The following is a 19,688-nucleotide window of genomic DNA, read 5'->3' on the forward strand; positions in this document are numbered from 1 at the left end:
AACAACGGCTCCTTTGTCTTTTTACTATATATAACTAAATTGACGGACCTGTTTGTATTAATTACAAAGTACCTGATGAATTGTTGGATAGGCATTACTTAGAAGTTGACCGGTGACAAAGTTGACACAATTTATGGATAACAACTTCTTTAATATTTTAGAAAGCAACGTTTCGGTATAGATCCTTACACCGTTGTCAAGCAAGACTGGTTGACAACGGTGTAAGGATCTGTACCGAAACGTCGCTTGTTACAGTATTAAAGCAGTTGTTATCCATAAATTGTGTCTACTTTGTCAAAGTACCTGATGAAAAAGAGTCTGAATGCAGACTTCTGTCACGGCTTCATGGAAGAGGTGAAGTGAAAAAGGGGTTAACGTGGCATTCAAGATTATTGCACTTATAAAGCAACGTGTGTGTGTGTGTGTGTGTGTGTGTGTGTGTGTGTGTGTGTGTGTGTGTGTGTGTGTGTGTGTGTGTGTGTGTGCTTGCTTAAGTCCCTTAATTCCGAGAGTCAGGCAGGGTAACAACAAGTACCATCTTTTAACGTCTTTTGGTATGCCGATCGAACCACGTACCCTCCGCTATCCGGGAGGACGCTCTACCACTATACCACGGAGGCGGTCCTTTATGGAAGGTGGTGAGGTGAAATTGGGTTAACGTCGCGTCCAAGACTATTGCACTTATATAGCGACATGCATGCACGTGTGTGTGGCTGCTTGTACTAGTCCGGACTGATGTCGATTTATAGTGCTAGCCAACTGAGATACCATGCCGCAGTTTAACATGAATACCCCACTCAGACACAGTATACTGACTCCGAGCCGACCAGTCCTTGTTTTAGTACCATCTTTTAACGTCTTTTGGTATGACGCGGCCGGGGATCGAACCCCGGACCTTCCGCTCTCCGGGCGGACGCTCAACCACTAGACCACGGAGGCGGTCCTTAATGGAAGAAATTCTTCGAAATCAACAATATTTACTAAATCCGATTATGAATGTAAGTGTTTGTGGTTATATTCAGTGTCTTGGTCTTTTCATTGAACGTACGTGTGATTTGTTAGATTTTCATTATAAGATACGAAGAGATACAACAAACTACTCCTTTCTTAATAAGAGCTATGTTTGCTCATTACGGGCCTATTAAAAGGGCAGGTAATATTTAAATGACCAATAAATATTCTCGAGTTGGTCCTTCATTCCAACATGAAAGGCATACTTGCCCAGAACATGCATTTAAATTAAGAATTTGTATAGCGCATTTTCCAATTAACACCTGCTCAAATGCGCCTAGACCATGATTGATCTAGACAAAGGCTCTCTAGAGACAGGTTTTGGGTGTCTTTTTTAAAGTTGGTCAGATCTTCTGTTTCTCAGATTTCTTGTGGCAGATTGTTCCATAGCAACGCACCAGCATGTTGAAATGACCTATCGCAAGTGACTTTGGCACCACTAGCAGATGTTGATCCTTTGATCAAAATACACAGGGAATACAGATGACGTGCATCGCGCAGGGGCAACTCACACAGTGTTATCACAGTTAAGCATAAAATGCTTGAATATTATTTTTAAAGCAAATGCTGGTTAAAATATATTAGTGTTAGGTTCTTTGAACTTTAGCCTTTCTTTAAACAGGTCTCACCACTCTGCCCCTGCGTCTGTGCCTGGGGAGCTGATTTTACCAACCAGCATTAAAACGCAATACTAATAATCACCGTGATAATAATATATTTCATAACCAGGGCCTAGGTTTGTGCTCAAAAGGTGATACGACGCCGCGCCCCTGGTCTAACTGACCAGTTCAGCGACAAAGCGCCTCTGGGGGTAATTAATTATTTCCACGATAAGACACCGTAGATAAACGTGTACACATGGTATTATGTAACTGTATTCAATATTCTACATGCATGAACACGTGGTCATTTGTTTGCTATACTTCTAACCTGAGTGAGTGAGTTACGCCGCTTTGAACAGTATTCCAGTTACATCAGGGCCGGTCAGGTTGATTTGGGAGGAAAATCCCAAGTGATGCAGGTGTCAGGCGTTTACCACTTGATGAAACCCACCAGCACGGTATGATGCTGACTAACAGTACTAACAGATTAATAAAATGTGAGAGGCCTGAGTCAAGGTCACCACATTTCTGTCAACCAAGGGTGACCAGACTCAACCAGTTAACCAGTGTGTTAACCAAGGACAGTATCCGAAATAAGACGCATAAAAAGCAACCTCAGATATAAAACAAAACGGCTGCCGGTGTCAGAGAGTGGAATTTCCCCCTAGCCTAATTTCCCCCCAGAAAAAAAGGGTTACATAGCCAAATTTCCCCCGGAAAACTGGCTATATAGCCATACTTCCCACGGATAGAACACTATATGGCCATATTTCCTACCCGGAAAATACACTATATAGCCAATTTTCCGCTTTGAAGTCAGATTTCCTCCATGATTAGATATATGTCTATTATCAAAAGTACCTAGATGTACAGTTGGCTGATGGAGTAATTTACAAGAGAAACCATGATTAAAATCTTGTGTTGTTTTGCGCCATACATTCTTAATTTTAATAAATAGAGGATAATTCATTTCGACAGTGAGATATGGCGGATCTGTCACTCGACAGATCAGATCAGCCTTTTGTCACTGACGAAATGATATGTTTTATTTATTATATATTTATTTAGTAGGGTATGTGTTTTTTGTTTTGTTTTTTTGTTGTTGTGTATTTGAGGTAAATCAACGAATCTAAAATCTTCCAACTGTCTTCAGTAACAATACGTCACATTGCTAGTTGGAACACACTTTGCTAGTTGATTTCTATCAGGTCTGCACTGTAAACTTGAACGGCAGTCGTTCTGCTTATCATGGTTGCAGGGACATATCACTTTTCTGTCATCGAGAATCCTCAGTCGCTCACTGCCAAGTATATTATAAAGTATATTTACAACGTATATAGCGCATATATATGTGCGTGCTCATGGCGTTTCTTGCCCCTATCGGAGGTCCGTATATTTTGCATTCCAGAACTTCCCAGCTACATGTGAAATATGCAACCAAAGCTGCCTGTCAGGCGGTAGAAGATTACCCATTCAGATTACCATTACCACATTAACTCCTTGGTACCCATTTACTGTTTGTGGACAGAGGCATGCATGAACAAGATCACTTGCTAAAGGTGACGCCGCAAGTTTTTCAACTCGTGTTTCAGTGGGAGATATATACGTGAGTAATGTTTCCGTCATCTGTTCATTTACCAACTGATGAGCGGATTCTGTTTAGTGCACAGGGTTGTGAACTGCAGGCTATGCTTGCGACAACACTTTTAGGACATGTACTAATGTCAGCCCTTAGGTTAAATAACTAAAATGACTACAGTGGCTAGCAAAATCTCAGTATGCAAATTCAACAGTCTGGACTCTCTTTACAATTTACGTGTTTTACAGCTTACAAATAGAATTTTAGACCAACCAAATCACTTTTTATACCCTTGTTATGACGTTTTACCATCTGGAAGAAGATATCGTGTACCTTGTTTTAAATCAAATAGAGCCAAATCTTCATTGTTCCCGTTAGTATTTTATTTTTAAATGATGAACCAAGTCAACCTGTCTCTTAATCATTGTTTAATTTTTATGTGCTAGTGTTAATTCATATTTTATCTTCTTTAATAGTGCATATTTTGTTGCTTTATGTTATGCATGTATGTTCTGTGTGTATGTTTGTATGCATGGAGTGTTATGTAAGTTTGCATGGAGTGCTATGTATGAGTGCAGATATATGTGTTGGTCTGAAATTGTATTGCTCGTAATGAGTATATGTACATGTATACTCTTTTCACTTCAAATATAATCCAAATTCCCCTCGGTGTAATAAAGCTTTATTCTAAATAACACTAACGGGGTTAGAACCTGGGACCTCTTGCTCTTCAGCATAATAAAGGCGACAGTGAAATTTCCAGCACCATTAAAACCATAACATTGGTGAACAGAATAACAATGTAACAAGAATTTTATTCATTTTACTGAATACTAATGGAGTTGGAGTCCAAGCTGGTCCATTGCGCCAGAAACGCAGGACAAAACTTTGTCCAGAAATTCTAAAATATAACTGTCTTCCACTGTTTTGCTGTTTGTTGATTCCAACACACCTTTAATCACTGCATTGTAGAAAATCACTGACGTGAAGTATTTACTAGTATTCAGCAACAGTTCATATATAAGTTCTCTGGCATGAATAACAAGTGGCAAGTCGGAATCGTCTATGTTTTCAACACTAAACTTGTTATACAGGATTCCTTGAAGCTTGTTTTCAATTGAGACACGTTTATCTCCAATTTCTCTGTCAAATATGGCATGCAAGAAGTTCGCTTTTGCCATTGCTGTTTCATCAATGTTTGTTAAATGGTGCAGTAGGTTATGTTTTTTAATACTGCATTGAAAAATCTGAGGGATATAGGGGAAATTCTGCTGTAAAACCATACTTCCCCCTTGTGTTAAGGGGGGAAATCTGACTCTAAAGCGGAAATATGGCTATGTAGTCATTTTTCCCCGAGGGAAATTTAGCTCTATAGCCCTTTTTCATCATCAAAGTTCTATTTTTTAATTCTAAAATATGTATATCAACAACCGAAAGTTAAATTTCCCTTACGTATATGAGAATACCTCTATACTGTCAACACCTCGTTAAGTATATTCATTAAAATGCTTTTGTTCTTGACTGAATCAATAAATGAAACTTATTAGCTTTAACGATGACGTCACGGCGGCTGCTTACCAGAGCGTGGCACCTCAGGGGCTCAGTAGGTATGGGCAACTTAGGTCAACCCAAGTATGACGAACATGAGTTAATTACCTGGGTCGACCAGTTTAAATATCGAGGGCAGGCCTGAAACAATGAGTCTGGGATTGCTCCCACCATCACAGGTTTCTGCTCCCACAAGGGACGCAACTCTGCTCAAAGACTGGACCACCCGAGCCCTCTCCGTTTTAAATACAAAAATACTGCCTTTTTCGCAGATTATGGTAGCTGGGTCTTTTGACACACGCATTTTTTAGATATATTATTTTGATCACACAATGTTTTTAATTCACATCTCATCATGGTTCATTCACCATTTGGGGGCACGGGTGGCCCAGTCGTCTAACGCGCCGCGATTCGATGTGCAGAGTTGCGTCCCTTGGGCACGCCAGAAACCTATGATTGTGGGTTCGAATCCCGGTTCGCCCCGATTATGTTTCTAGGTTTGTCAGCACCATACCCGTGCTCGTGGGTTTCACCGAAGTGGTAAACGTCTTAGACCTGCATCACTTCGGGCTTTCCTCCCACATTAAGCTGACACCAGCCGGAGTCCACACACGATAGAGATGTTCCACCAGCCGGAGTCCACACACGAAAGAGATGTTCCACCAGCCGGAGTCCACACACGATAGAGATGTTCCACCAGCCGGAGTCCACACACAATAGAGATTGTTCCACCAGCCGGAGTCCACACACGATAGAGATGTTCCACCAGCCGGAGTCCACACACGAAAGAGATGTTCCACCAGCCGGAGTCCACACACGATAGAGATGTTCCACCAGCCGGAGTCCACACACGAAAGTGATGTTCCACCAGCCGGAGTCCACACACGATAGAGATGTTCCACCAGCCGGAGTCCACACACGATAGAGATGTTCCACCAGCCGGAGTCCACACACGATAGAGATGTTCCACCAGCCGGAGTCCACACACGATAGAGATGTTCCACCAGTCGGAGTCCACACACGATAAAGATGTTCCACCAGTCGGAGTCCACACACGATAAAGATGTTCCACCAGCCGGAGTCCACACACGATAGAGATGTTCCACCAGCCGGAGTCCACGCGTGATAGAGCTGTTCCACCATCCGGGTCCACACGTTATAGAGCTGTTCCACGTGGCGAAGACCATCCGCGTTAGACCTGTTCAGTCTGACGGAGTGGGAGAAACGACAAAACACAAAACCGGTGCAGATCTTATAGTATACCAGTATTGTGAGCCCATGAGGCTAGCATGGTGCAGACAGACCTATGACCATCATCAGGGCGAATCTGGGATTCAAACCCACGAGATCCAAACTCTGCATAAAGAATTGCCTAGTCTACCTAACTACCCAGGCGTCGGGGTATTCAAGTGGTTAAAGATTTCGCTCGTCACGCCGAAGATCCAGGTTGGATTCCCCAAATGGGTGCAATGTGTGAAATGCATTTCTGGTGTACCCGCTGTGACATTGCTTGAATAGTGCTGACAGCAGAGTACAAATTCACTCACTCACTCTTACACTCTCACTCAAATTCTACCCACGCCCCCAGTCACCCACACTCTCTCTCATATAGAAACATTCGAATAACAATAAACCTAAAACGTGGGTCTCCATTCCGTGGTTATACGTGTTATGACATAGTAGGGTATTTGACGCGAATAGCTGCAAGATTGATGAAGCGGCGTCAAGTATCATGTACTCAACCACTCCCTAATACTTTTGGGTTAATTCAAAGTGAATGAATATTCATTATACGAATATTTAGAAGTTTTGAATATATGAATGAATAAATAGTTATTGACAGTAATAGTCAGGCTATATTGATTAAATTTTAATGTCCTGCTTTATGAATTAACGGAAGCCTTTTAGGGCCATTTGTTTTTTTTAATATTTTTCGATTTTTTTTTTATAAAAAACAAGTGTCCCTAAAAGGCTTTCGTAGGATCTTGAAATTTCAAGATTATTCACTTCAAACGTATTTTTACATCTTAGGATGTTAACTTATAATCTTGAATTTTCAACTTATTATCTTGAAATTTCAACTTAGTATCTTGAAATTTCAAGATAAGTTGAAAATTCAAGATAATAAGTTAACATCCTAAGATGTAAAAATACGTTTGAAGTGAATAATCTTGAAATTTCAAGATCCTACGAAAGCCTTTTAGGGCCATTTTGTTTTTTTATATTGTTTTCGATACTATCTTGAAATTTCAAGATACTAAGTTGAAATTTCAAGATAATAAGTTGAAAATTCAAGATTATAAGTTAACATCCTAAGATGTAAAAATACGTTTGAAGTGAATAATCTTGAAATTTCAAGATCCTACGAAAGCCTTTTAGGGACATTTGTTTTTTATAAAAAAAAAATCGATACTATCTTGATTGGTTTCCTGGTGAAACGATCACCTGTTGTGTTTTCCTCAGATTATAGCATGATTGCGCTCTAAGGATCGTCATGAACCAAATTATATTATTGCAAGCCTTTTGTACACAAGGCCTGTGGCCTATATGTATTGGAAATAAAATGATTGATTATTGCAAGCTCCGTCTTTCGCAGGTTTCTGTGAAAATTATGACGCGTTAATTCGCCTTTTTGTGTCAAGGTGTCACTGATTTTGATAGCTTTTATATATCTCATGAATGATAACTTCTGAACTATTAAGATGATCTAGACTTTCAGAAGCTGTTATCTGTGTTCACCAGCGGCCAATTGCGTGAATGTCCAACACAGCAATCTATTAGTAACACCGTGTCATTTATAGCCCTAGTCGTGTATACCCTGGGCAGTGTCGATAATCACCTCGTTGTCTCCTCGTCTGTCCCTACTAAAATGCTGTTAACATCTATACTGCTTCAATCAGACAGTCTGGTGATCCGATAGCACCTGTAGATACAGCCGCGAGTTGTTTACCCTGCTTGCTGCAGCCTGGTTCCCTGGGTTTGCTGCCCTGGCGCTACATACCCAGGGAACCGGTCTGTGAATGATGCCCTTGTTTCTTTGGGTGTTACCTACAAAAGAAGTTCGAACTTGTATCCGAATTATTTTATTTAACTCATTTTTTCTTTGCATTACTTTACATTCGGCGGAATAAATGAAATGTCTTGTTAAATTCATACGGAAGTCTTTTAGGGCCATTTGTTTTGTTTTTTTGTTTCGATACTATCTTGAAATTTCAAGATACTCAAGATACTTAGTATCTTAAAATTTTAACTTAATATCTTGAAATTTCAACTTCTGTATCTTGAAATTTCAAGATAGTACCTTGAAATTTCAACTTCTGTATCTTGAAATTTCAAGATAGTATCGATTTTTTTTTTATAAAAAACAAATGTCCCTAAAAGGCTTTCGTAGAATCTTGAAATTTCAAGATTATTCACTTCAAACGTATTTTTACATCTTAGGATGTTAACTTATAATCTTGAATTTTCAACTTATTATCTTGAAATTTCAACTTAGTATCTTGAAATTTCAAGATAGTATCGAAAACAATATAAAAAAACAAAATGGCCCTAAAAGGCTTTCGTAGGATCTTGAAATTTCAAGATTATTCACTTCAAACGTATTTTTACATCTTAGGATGTTAACTTATTATCTTGAATTTTCAACTTATCTTGAAATTTCAACTTAGTATCTTGAAATTTCAAGATAGTATCGAAAAAAATATTAAAAAAACAAATGGCCCTAAAAGGCTTCCGTTAATTCATAAAGCAGGACATTAAAATTTAATCAATATAGCCTGACTATTACTGTCAATAACTATTTATTCATTCATATATTCAAAACTTCTAAATATTCGTATAATGAATATTCATTCACTTTGAATTAACCCAAAAGTATTAGGGAGTGGTTGAGTACATGATACTTGACGCCGCTTCATCAATCTTGCAGCTATTCGCGTCAAATACCCTACTATGTCATAACACGTATAACCACGGAATGGAGACCCACGTTTTAGGTTTATTGTTATTCGAATGTTTCTATATGAGAGAGAGTGTGGGTGACTGGGAGCGTGGGTAGAATTTGAGTGAGAGTGTAAGAGTGAGTGAGTGAATTTGTACTCTGCTGTCAGCACTATTCAAGCAATATCACAGCGGGTACACCAGAAATGCATTTCACACATTGCACCCATTTGGGGAATCCAACCCGGATCTTCGGCGTGACGAGCGAAATCTTTAACCACTTGAATACCCCGACGCCTGGGTAGTTAGGTAGACTAGGCAATTCTTTATGCAGAGTTTGGATCTCGTGGGTTTGAATCCCAGATTCGCCCTGATGATGGTCATAGGTCTGTCTGCACCATGCTAGCCTCATGGGCTCACAATACTGGTATACTATAAGATCTGCACCGGTTTTGTGTTTTGTCGTTTCTCCCACTCCGTCAGACTGAACAGGTCTAACGCGGATGGTCTTCGCCACGTGGAACAGCTCTATAACGTGTGGACCCGGATGGTGGAACAGCTCTATCACGCGTGGACTCCGGCTGGTGGAACATCTCTATCGTGTGTGGACTCCGGCTGGTGGAACATCTTTATCGTGTGTGGACTCCGACTGGTGGAACATCTTTATCGTGTGTGGACTCCGACTGGTGGAACATCTTTATCGTGTGTGGACTCCGGCTGGTGGAACATCTCTATCGTGTGTGGACTCCGGCTGGTGGAACATCTCTATCGTGTGTGGACTCCGGCTGGTGGAACATCTCTATCGTGTCTGGACTCCGACTGGTGGAACATCTTTATCTTGTGTGGACTCCGGCTGGTGGAACATCTCTATCGTGTGTGGACTCCGGCTGGTGGAACATCTCTATCGTGTGTGGACTCCGGCTGGTGGAACATCTCTATCGTGTGTGGACTCCGGCCGGTGGAACATCTCTATCGTGTGTGGACTCCGACTGGTGGAACATCTTTATCTTGTGTGGACTCCGGCTGGTGGACCATCTCTATCGTGTCTGGACTCCGGCTGGTGGAACATCTCTCGTGTGTGGACTCCGGCTGGTGGAACATCTCTATCGTGTCTGGACTCCGGCTTGTGGAACATCTCTATCGTGTCTGGACTCCGGCTGGTGGAACATCTTTATCGTGTCTGGACTCCGGCTGGTGGAGCATCTCTATCGTGTGTGGACTCCGACTGGTGGAACATTTCTATCGACTAGTCATGATATCAGTCACTGGATTGTCTGGTCCAGGGTCGATTATTTACAGACCGCCGTCATAAAGCTGGAATATTGCTGAGTGCGACTTTAAACAACAAAGAAACAATTGTCGACAAAGCCAGAATGTCGAACTACTCAAATACGAGAGGACACATTAGTGGCAGTAGTAGTATCATCATCATCATCATAATCATCATGCTTAGTAGGCGTGTCATGCACATCATCACCGTGCGCGTTACATTAAGGAGGATGAGTGGGTGAGTGAGTGAGTTGGGTTTAACGCCGCTTTTAACATTATTCCAGTCATTAACATTATCACGGCGTGCCAGCTTAATGTGGGAGGAAAGCCCGAAGTGATGCAGGTCTCAGACGTTTACCACTTCGGTGAAACCCACGAGCACGGGTATGGTGCTGACAAACCTAGAAACATAATCGGGGCGAACAGGGATTCTTAAGGAGGATGAACTCTGTGCTATGCTATCAGACCGCCTCCGTGCTCTAGTGGTAGAGCGTCCGCCTGGAGAGCGGATGGTCCGGGGTTCGGTCCCCGGTCGCGTCATACCAAAAGACGTTAAAAGATGGTATTTGTTGTTACCCTGTCTGGCGCTCGGCCTTAAGAGGCTGAAACAAGGACTCAGTATACTGTGTCTGAGTTGGGTATTCATGTTAAACTGCGGCATGGTATCTCAGTGGGATAGCACTATAAATCGGCATCAGTCCGGGCTAGTACAAGCAGCCACAAACACCAACCCACACACGTGCATGCACGTCTCTATATACGTGCAATAATCTTGGACGCGACGTTAAACCCCATTTCACCTCTCCTCACCTCCGTGCTATGGGAAGACGTGTGCTATGTGTAATTCACGTCATTGGGGCTAGCATGGCTGTGGAAATGGGCATCGGACTTTGATTTATCATCATTATGTTTTGAATAAACATGTTTTCTACTGTAACAGCTGCAGGGCTGTACTGAGATCAGCTTCATGTCAGGATGGGTGACGAACTTATGTGGTAAAAGGAAGTCTTAACACATTTTTTTCTGGTATATTTTTTCCCCGTGTATGTCTTTTTCAAACCAGTAGGCCTCTCCCATGACGTCAGTTCAGCCCCCCATCACCACCTGTGTTAGGTTGTTGGGCATACCAATGAAGTCACAGCGACCCTGTGTATACAGGACCCGTGTCTGTGTCACGTTCTGGACAAACCCGACATCATCGAGTACGTAATAGGTGCATGTAAACGCTTCAGGTGTGTTGCAAAACATAGCTCTAGAAGTCGGTACAGGCTTCCGAACGTTTGATTCAAGAAACGTTACACTAAAAAAAACACAATACATTGATATTTGAAGTTTGCAACTTACTGCTGGAAATTAATCTGGTAACCTTTGGACACTACATGTTTTACAGAAAGATGACAATCTTCGTTGCCTCTCATTTAATGGAAAGATGCATGTCCGTGTGAAAGTATACTGACGGAGAAAATTTACGCAACGGTATTTATGCACGGTTATGGCTGATTTGATACGCACCGAGAACCAGTGCATTTGAGAAGACTTTGATATCATAACTTTAGAGTTCCATTCTAATGGCCAATCATGGCGGCCCGATCAAGGAAGAATCCTTTATATGGCATTTATCGGTTTCCTATTTTATTGTCCATGAAAATGTGGTCAGGTTACTTTTCAACAGTAAATAATCAACGTCCATATCAGAATGTGACCCATCACAATTACTGAACTGCAACAATTTAGAATTGCCTGTCTGTTCCCCATCATGACCCCTTGTTTCAGAATCTCTCAATAAGCACGTTACTATATGGATGTACATGTATACATATGTGTGAGGCTTGTGCGCGTGTGTGCGCTCAGAGAAATATTACCCGGATTCTTTCTGAACGGAAATATTAGTCATACAATATAATCAAACCTCTTGGGCCTAATATGTCAGAAACGTATCATTTTATTATTTCTACACTTAATCTAGCGTGCGTGAATGGTGCCAGATGGTCCGGAGACCAAGTCCGGATTGTTGGTTTGAGAGGCGAAGTCCGGGTTTTACTCTGTCCATTGCATAGCTATGCTTTTTCAAATAGCTGAAATCAATATTTAAATTGGGGCTAGTGGGACGTTTGGTGGGGAAAGCGTTTGCTCGTCACGTCGAAGGTCCGGGTTCGATTCCCTACATGGATACGGTGTGTGCAGTCACGTTCTTAATGTATTGTCATATTAATATTGCTAAAGCGGCGTAAAACCCAACTCAGTTACTCATTCCAAAGTTAGTTTAATTTGATTCCATAGCATTTAATCAAGTACCATTTGTAGAAACGGTTAGTACACAGCTGAGTGGTGAGGCGGCGAGGAGAAGTGGAGTTAACGTCGCTACTATTGTGTGTGTGCGTGTGCGTGCGTGCGTGCGTGTGTGTGTGTGTGGCTGCTTGTTCTAGTCCGGACTTAAGCCGGTTTTATAGTGCTAGTCTCAGACATACCATGTCGCACTTTAACATAGATACCCCACTCAGACACAGCATGCAGATTCCAAACTGACCAGTCCGTGATTTATCCCCTTAACGCCGAGCAGCAGGCAGGGTAACAACAAATACCATCTTTTAAAGTAATTATATATGACGCGGCCAGGGATCGAAACGCCGACCTTCCGCTCTCCGGGCAGACGCTCTCGAGGCGGTCCACATCAAATAACCATGGTCGTTGACCTCGCACCAGTTGTTTTTGTATGAGACCTCTTATTTGACAGATTGTACCTCCCTGACCTGAATACAAACGCATTTATATAACAGAATATTAACGTGCCCAGTCCATGTCGTCACGACTGAGGCTGGGACATATATTTACACGCATTCCTTCATCCAGGTGTGAACGTCATTTCATCATTGGTGTAAGTGATTTTGGTTTAACACCACTTTTAGGCTGTATTTCAGTTACATCACACCACTTGTCAGCTTAATGTGAGGAAATACCACAGTGATGCCGTCGTTGACGTGTAAGTTTGTGATGCCTTCGAAATGGTGAATGAGTGAGTATCGTTTTACGCCGCCTCCAGCAATATCACGGCGGGGGACACCAAATATCATGATCGGGACGAATCTAGGGCTCGAACCAGAGATCAGCGGATCCTGACACGACCATAAGGGACGTAACTTATACACCACTTTGCCTGTAACGGGTGCTGACAAAACTAGAAACATAATAAAGGCGAATCTAGGATTCGAACCCACGATCATATGATTATGTTAATCCTAAGGGTTGTATTGCGAACTTCGGTGCTTTAGACGACTGGGCCACCCGTCCAGTCCCGTTGCACGACAAGCCATGGTTGCGGGAACATGAACAAGAGAACATGAACAGCAGCACCAATGCCCAGGTAAGTACGACAACGTCTATTAACTTTAACCCAGATTTGTTTACACGGGCCTAGTATGTCTGCACCGTTTCAGATAATCTATGACGTGTGCAGCAAGTTTTTTTTATTTAATTTCACGAACAAAATACCGACACACGCGTATTCAAATTTCCATAAGATTGATTCTTTTGAAATGAATATTACGCATTACGTAGTTTTTGTTTAGAATGCAATGTGTTTGTAATTTCGGTTACAATGCGTATTCTTACGTAAATTGAAATTCGTCATAAGATTCGTGCATTTACACACTTGAAGTACGTTGACACAATGTAATCTTCCAGTGTCACTGTTTTGACATAAATGCAAATCAGAAATACCATAGGCGAAATATGCACGACATAAATATTTTAATGTATTACTTTAAGGAAGGAAATACAGAAAATGTTTTGTTAAACTCAGACAACAAAACTCAATCTTTCAACGAACTAAACTCAGAGTAAACCAGTAACTTAATTCTTTCAGCTTGATTTTTTTGTCATAACAATAACTGCATTTTAAAGACTGTTTTGTTGTGACAGTGTTTTGTGGTTTATGTTGTACACAGTTATTCTGTCGGTATTTACGACAGTTAGGCGACATGACCAGCATATTTAGTGTTTTAGGAACACGGCGGCCTCTCTGCTTGGCTGGTTTCTTAACAAATGACTTTTTATGGCGAATATGTATGACATTTGTTTCAGCTAAAAATTTCCGAGAAACGAGGTCAGAAGACACTGGACATATTTTTCCTTAATTCTAAACGCGAACTTTGAAATTCATTCGGAATGTTTACATTGTTCTGATAATATATATTATTTCCTTTATGTTAATGCATTTAATAACATTCGCCAGAAAAGTAATTAGATCGAAATTATATCAATATGATATTGCTGCGAGAACAAACGTCGAAACATAATTCGTTTTTATATACTACCAGCTGAATTTCTGTAAATTATACTACAGAACCACAACTATTTCGTTAACACCACACACACACACACACACACACACACACACACACACACACACACGGGAATAAACACAAAGGAATGCTTATTATTATATGTACAATAATCACAAGTGTACTTGTTTTTGTCGATGTACATGACGTGTTCGTGTTTTTTCTCTTTTTACCGCGTGCAAATTATTATCAAAAACCTAAAAAATGAGTATTTTGAAGTAAATAATATTTGGAAGACCATGGAGTAAATCCACTTGCTTGTTATGTTGTAAAAGTCCACATGAATGACATTTTCAGTCTGTTTATGATTCGTTGTCTCGTGAAGAAGGATCTTCTAGGATTAAGGTTCGGGATACATTTACTGAACGTGTTCGGGCGTTAGACCTTCTTCAATAAAGTTAGTGAGTGAGTGAGTGAGTTTTAACGCCGCTTTTGACAATATTCCAGTTATATCGCGGCGTGTCAGCTTAATTTTGGAGGAAAGCCCGAAGTGATGCAGGTCTCCGACGTTTACCACTTCGGTGAAACCCACGAGCACGGGTATGGTGCTGACAAACCTAGAAACATAATCGGGGCGAACCGGGATTCGAACCCACAAAGGGACGCAACTCTGCACATCGAATCGCGGCGCCTTAGACGATTAGACTTATGTAAATACCACTGTTGACGTAATACAGACAACATTGTAGACGTCTTGTTTAATGACGTCACACTAATAATGAAGTCACAGCTTGCACTGGGGTTTTATAAAAATGCAAATCAGAAACGAACTATACACAATATAAACATTTATGTATTTTCCTGGAATCACAAGAATGTTAACAAAATAAATATTTCCTTCAGCTTGTATTTTATCTCATATCACGAGCTCTTTAAAGATTGTATTGTTCTGGAAGCGTAAAATAGTGGTTCATGTTATTACGTGATTTCCTTCGCATGTGTATCTACTGATTTGGCAAACTCGTGTAGGAATTAATGTACACTGCTCTCGCTCTGGACAGTTCTGCATGACCTCTGGCACTCGTTTAACGTAAACACAATAAAATGATTGAAAGGGGTTTCAAGTTGGTTTGTTGTTGCCAACACTTCGCAATACCAGAAGTGACAGAAGGATTACGCAGATTGGCAGCCCTGCGAAATTAAATTTATCAAAGCACAAGATCCTTCAGCGAAATTCATGCATATTCATAGACCAACCCGCCCTTTGAGGCCGACGGTTGGTTTGGGCCCTGAAAAAGCATGAATTTCGCTTAAACGTCCTGTGGTTCAATAAAAGCGACAAAACACTTTCCATATATCGATACTACGATTCCGACCGTATCATGAGCACGTGTTTACATCAAATAGTGAAGATACCAGGTGTTCGCGAATAGGTGTGCATATCCTGCCCTTACGATGGCATTCGTCACAAACACATGCATAGGCACGCAACTGTACACCTGAAACACACGGAAACATATGGTACAAGTCAAAATAGGGAATTGCATCGGACGTCATTGTTGTCACAGAAGCGTCAAATTAGGAAATGTTCTACATGTCTACCGTAAAATATTTTGAAAGTTTTTACTGAGACGTTGAATGTTGTAATTTGATAAACAAATTTTCAGCAAGAGAAATATTTGTAGAAAGAACATGCTCGATTGTACCTCAAAACGTATAAAATGTATAGACACCAGTCGTTGGCGCAGCTGGAATATTGATTAAAAGGGTAAGTTGACTATTGGAAAGTTGAAGTCATCCATCTTGTCGAGAGTCTTGTCACTCTGAATCTTTATGAACATGAAAAATGAGACCGCCTCAAAGGTCTCCTTTATTTTTACTTCAATGGGTAAATCAGTTGAAGGGATTCGGTTATGTGATGGTCATTGAACGATACCAGATCATCCATATACCTGAGCTTAAGTTAAACATCTTAGCCAAATAACCTTGAAATTACGGTTCTTATGCATAAAGAAACAGACCAGGAAGAAGGGAGGGGGGGGGGGGGGGGGGGGCGCACTGTTATGCCCGACTCAAATTTGATGGCTATCGACCTACATATGATTACACTAATCATACAATAACACGTGTCTCATTTCACACCCATGACCACATGTATACTTAACCCGTGGTGCATAGCCCTCAAAGCGATGGCTATTTTTTAATACCAGTAGTCAGAAGGCAATATAGGTCATATTATGTGCTGGGAACAAGTCTGTGATTACAGAGTTACCTCCCCTCAGCACTGGGACACGATGGCGGTGTCGGTACGCCAAGCCAAAGCGTTACTGAGAAAAGACATGAAGACAAAACTGTCAGCTGTACCAGACCGACTCAAAGTTATTCAGTCCCAGATTGTCACAAAAAAGGTGAGTCATGACACGCATTCGTGTTTCTGCTTACGTGTTGAGCCGAGACGATATCCTTCCATCAGCTGGTGCGATGTTGGTGGTCATTGGGATATACGAATTACCTCCCTTTGACCACTAAGACTGCGCTGAGACGATTTTACCAGTGCTTCAACTATATTCTGGAAAGCAGAAGGTCGGTAGTTCGATATCCGGGCGAGGCGTTTCAAAAAGCTGTTAAAAGATGGTACTCTGTTGTTTCCTTGCCTGGCACCCAGCATTATGGGTACAAAATATGGACTGGTGGGCTCCTAGTCAATATACTGTGTTTGGGGAATCCATGTTAAATTGAGGCATGGTATCCTAGTTGGCTAGGTCTATAAGACCAGTTAGTCTGGCCTAGTACAAGCACCAGCACGCATGCACGCACACATGCGCAAACAACCACACGCAGGCAGGCATGCACACATTTGCATGCAAGTCCCAGTAGAAGTGCTACAGATAAATGACCACACTCAACCTGACCTCCCTACAGGTCCTTGCACTACCAGTCTTCCAGACCAGCAGGCGAGTGTCTGTCTACCTTAGCATGAAGAGTGAGGTCAGTACAGATGCACTGGTGCAACACGTCCTCAACTCCAACAAGGCTTGCTTCATCCCACGTTACGACGGTGTTGGGATGTCCATGGTGCGACTGGCGTCATGGCAGGACTACCAAGACCTTCCGGAGACTAAATGGAAGATTAAACAACCCCCCGTTGACGAGGTGCGAGAAGACGCTCTGGACTCAGGTAGGGAGTAGGTTTGTGTATGCAATAGTGGAGTGAGTGAGGTAATAATGATCTATGTAATATTCCTGCTTCACAAGGCGACTTTTGATAGATTGCTTCTCATGAGGCAGACCAGTGGTTTGTAGTTTTGGCAATGTACCTGACATCTGGAGGCCGGGATACACAATCAGATGTATCACACATTGTAGCTGCCCGACAAGCATGGGTTACTTGAAACCTATTCTACCTGGTATCCCAAGAAGCATTCACCCAGTTACTCACCTACTCATACATCCCCACATATTCTAACTTAACCCTATAAACTAACAATGAACTCTACTCAACCAACCTTCAACTCAAATCAACCAACCATTAACCCAATATCCCCAGCAACCAATTAATTCATTCACGTCCTCATTCGAACACTGCTCACTTCCTCACTCTCTCAATTATTCACTCACTCTCCCAAAAGTCCCCTTTCTCAATCACCATCTGAACCAACAGAATACCAACCCACTCACTCACTCACTCACTCACCCACCCAAATAATCCTTCCTCAATCACCCACTCCACCAACCAAATACCAACCCATCCACTCACTCACTCACCCAAATACCCCTTCCTCAATCACCCACTCCACCAACCAAATACCAACCCATCCACTCACTCACTCACCCAAATACCCCTTCCTCAATCACCCACTCCACCAACCAAATACCAACTCATCCACTCACTCACTCACTCACCAACCCAAATACCCTTCCTCAATCACCCACTCCACCAACCAAATACCAACCCACTCACTCACCCACTCCAACCAAATACCAACCCACTCACCCACTCATTCACCCACCTACTCAAATGCCCCCTTCTTCAACCATCCACTCAACCAACTCACCTCCCCACTTAGAACACACCCCTTGTTGACAAATACGAATCCTTGTCCCCTCGCAGGTGGTTTGGATGTCATCTTGACCCCGGGCGTGGCCTTCACGCCCCAAGGAGTTCGGTGCGGGCATGGCAAGGGTTACTATGACAACTACCTGCGTCAGTGTGAGGAGAGAGGCCACAGACCTGTCACGGTTGCCCTTGCCTTCCGGGAGCAGATCTGTGCGGACATCCCGGCTACGGAGGCAGACAGAAACATCGACTATGTCATCTACCCCACCAGTACGGAAATACAAGATGCTCTCAAGGACGTAACATGACTTTCTAAACAAATACACTTTTAGACACTAATCAGGAAGCTGTATTTTTGTATCATCACAGGAAATTGTTGAACTGCTCATATTCATGATCTGTTGATTGATGGTTGTGGAATAAACACAAATGAAGTGGAATTGTTTGAAATAAGTTTCGTTGTACTTGATATTTAGATATGCCTGCTCTGGCATAAGTTTTATCAAGATTTTTTTTAAAATACTATTTAGTTATGTTGAAAAAAGTTATCCTATAATCCTTTTTGTTTTTTTAGGGTTTTTTATGTGTAAGTCCCGATCCCAAGAAAGATTTATATTCAGAGCTATAATCTGTTTGTTTAGACAAGGTAGATAGACAGTAGTCCTGCTTGTCCTAGGGTGGAGATGCAAGTCACTTCAGAATGTGTACACACAACTGTATTGAAATAATAAACATAGACCTAGTGTGTATATCCATGAATGTGGTTTATCAAGATATATGTCTGAGATCCCAGTCTTTTCAGAATGTGTACACACATCTATATTGACATGATGTATTCATCCATGGATGTGGTATATCAAGATACATGTATATGTTAACATCAACCTATATGTCAAGTGAGAATGCAATGCTTGGCTCGCCTCACCCTGCAGTATTAGTTAGTGGTGTTAGGAAGAATGCATCTTATTAACTCACACTCATGTAACAGCAGCTTTAGCCTCCAGTTATAAACATTTGCTGTTCTTGTGAATTGCGTTATATATTTCTATTACTCATTGAGATTCAAGATGTACAATTTGTTGAAATAAACTCTGATTTGTGATGAGAAACAGCTGGTTTAACACAAGTACTCACAAAATGCAATAGTGACTGTGCTAATAAAATACCAGACAAGTTTTTATTGGTTGTTTGTTTGCTTATTTTGTTGTTTAACACCGCACTCAGCAATATTCTAGCTCTATGACAGCGGTCAGTAAATAATCGAGTCTGGACCAGACAATATGGTGATTGACATCATGAGCATCGATCCATGCATTTGGGATACATGCATCAACCAAGGGAGCAAGCCTGACCACCCGATCCTGTTGTTGCCTCTTACGACAAGCATGGGTTGCTGATGACCA

The 19,688-nt window shown here is 41.6% G+C and overlaps 1 protein-coding gene across 1 annotated transcript; it reads left to right on the forward strand.

Moving 5' to 3' along the window:
- Window positions 1–16,515: 16,515 nt before the first annotated feature.
- On the forward strand, window positions 16,516–19,445 carry LOC139468287 (5-formyltetrahydrofolate cyclo-ligase-like). The gene is made up of 3 exons (XM_071250163.1): window positions 16,516–16,636; window positions 17,151–17,406; window positions 18,340–19,445. Exons 1-3 carry the CDS (start codon window positions 16,523–16,525, stop codon window positions 18,591–18,593), a joined length of 624 nt encoding a protein of 207 aa, XP_071106264.1. The 5' UTR covers window positions 16,516–16,522; the 3' UTR covers window positions 18,594–19,445.
- Window positions 19,446–19,688: the final 243 nt, after the last annotated feature.

Source organism: Haliotis cracherodii, unplaced genomic scaffold (assembly GCF_022045235.1).
Source record: "Haliotis cracherodii isolate W230 unplaced genomic scaffold, xgHalCrac1.p SCAF_1, whole genome shotgun sequence".
NCBI lineage: Eukaryota > Metazoa > Mollusca > Gastropoda > Lepetellida > Haliotidae > Haliotis > Haliotis cracherodii.

Coding starts and splice junctions, on each gene's coding strand:
- LOC139468287 (XM_071250163.1), top strand. CDS start 16,523: ATGGCGGTGTCGGTACGCCAAGCCAAAGCGTTACTGAGAAAAGACATG. Junction 16,637..17,150: donor CCCAGATTGTCACAAAAAAG/GTGAGTCATGAC, acceptor ACCTCCCTACAG/GTCCTTGCACTACCAGTCTT. Junction 17,407..18,339: donor AGAAGACGCTCTGGACTCAG/GTAGGGAGTAGG, acceptor GTCCCCTCGCAG/GTGGTTTGGATGTCATCTTG.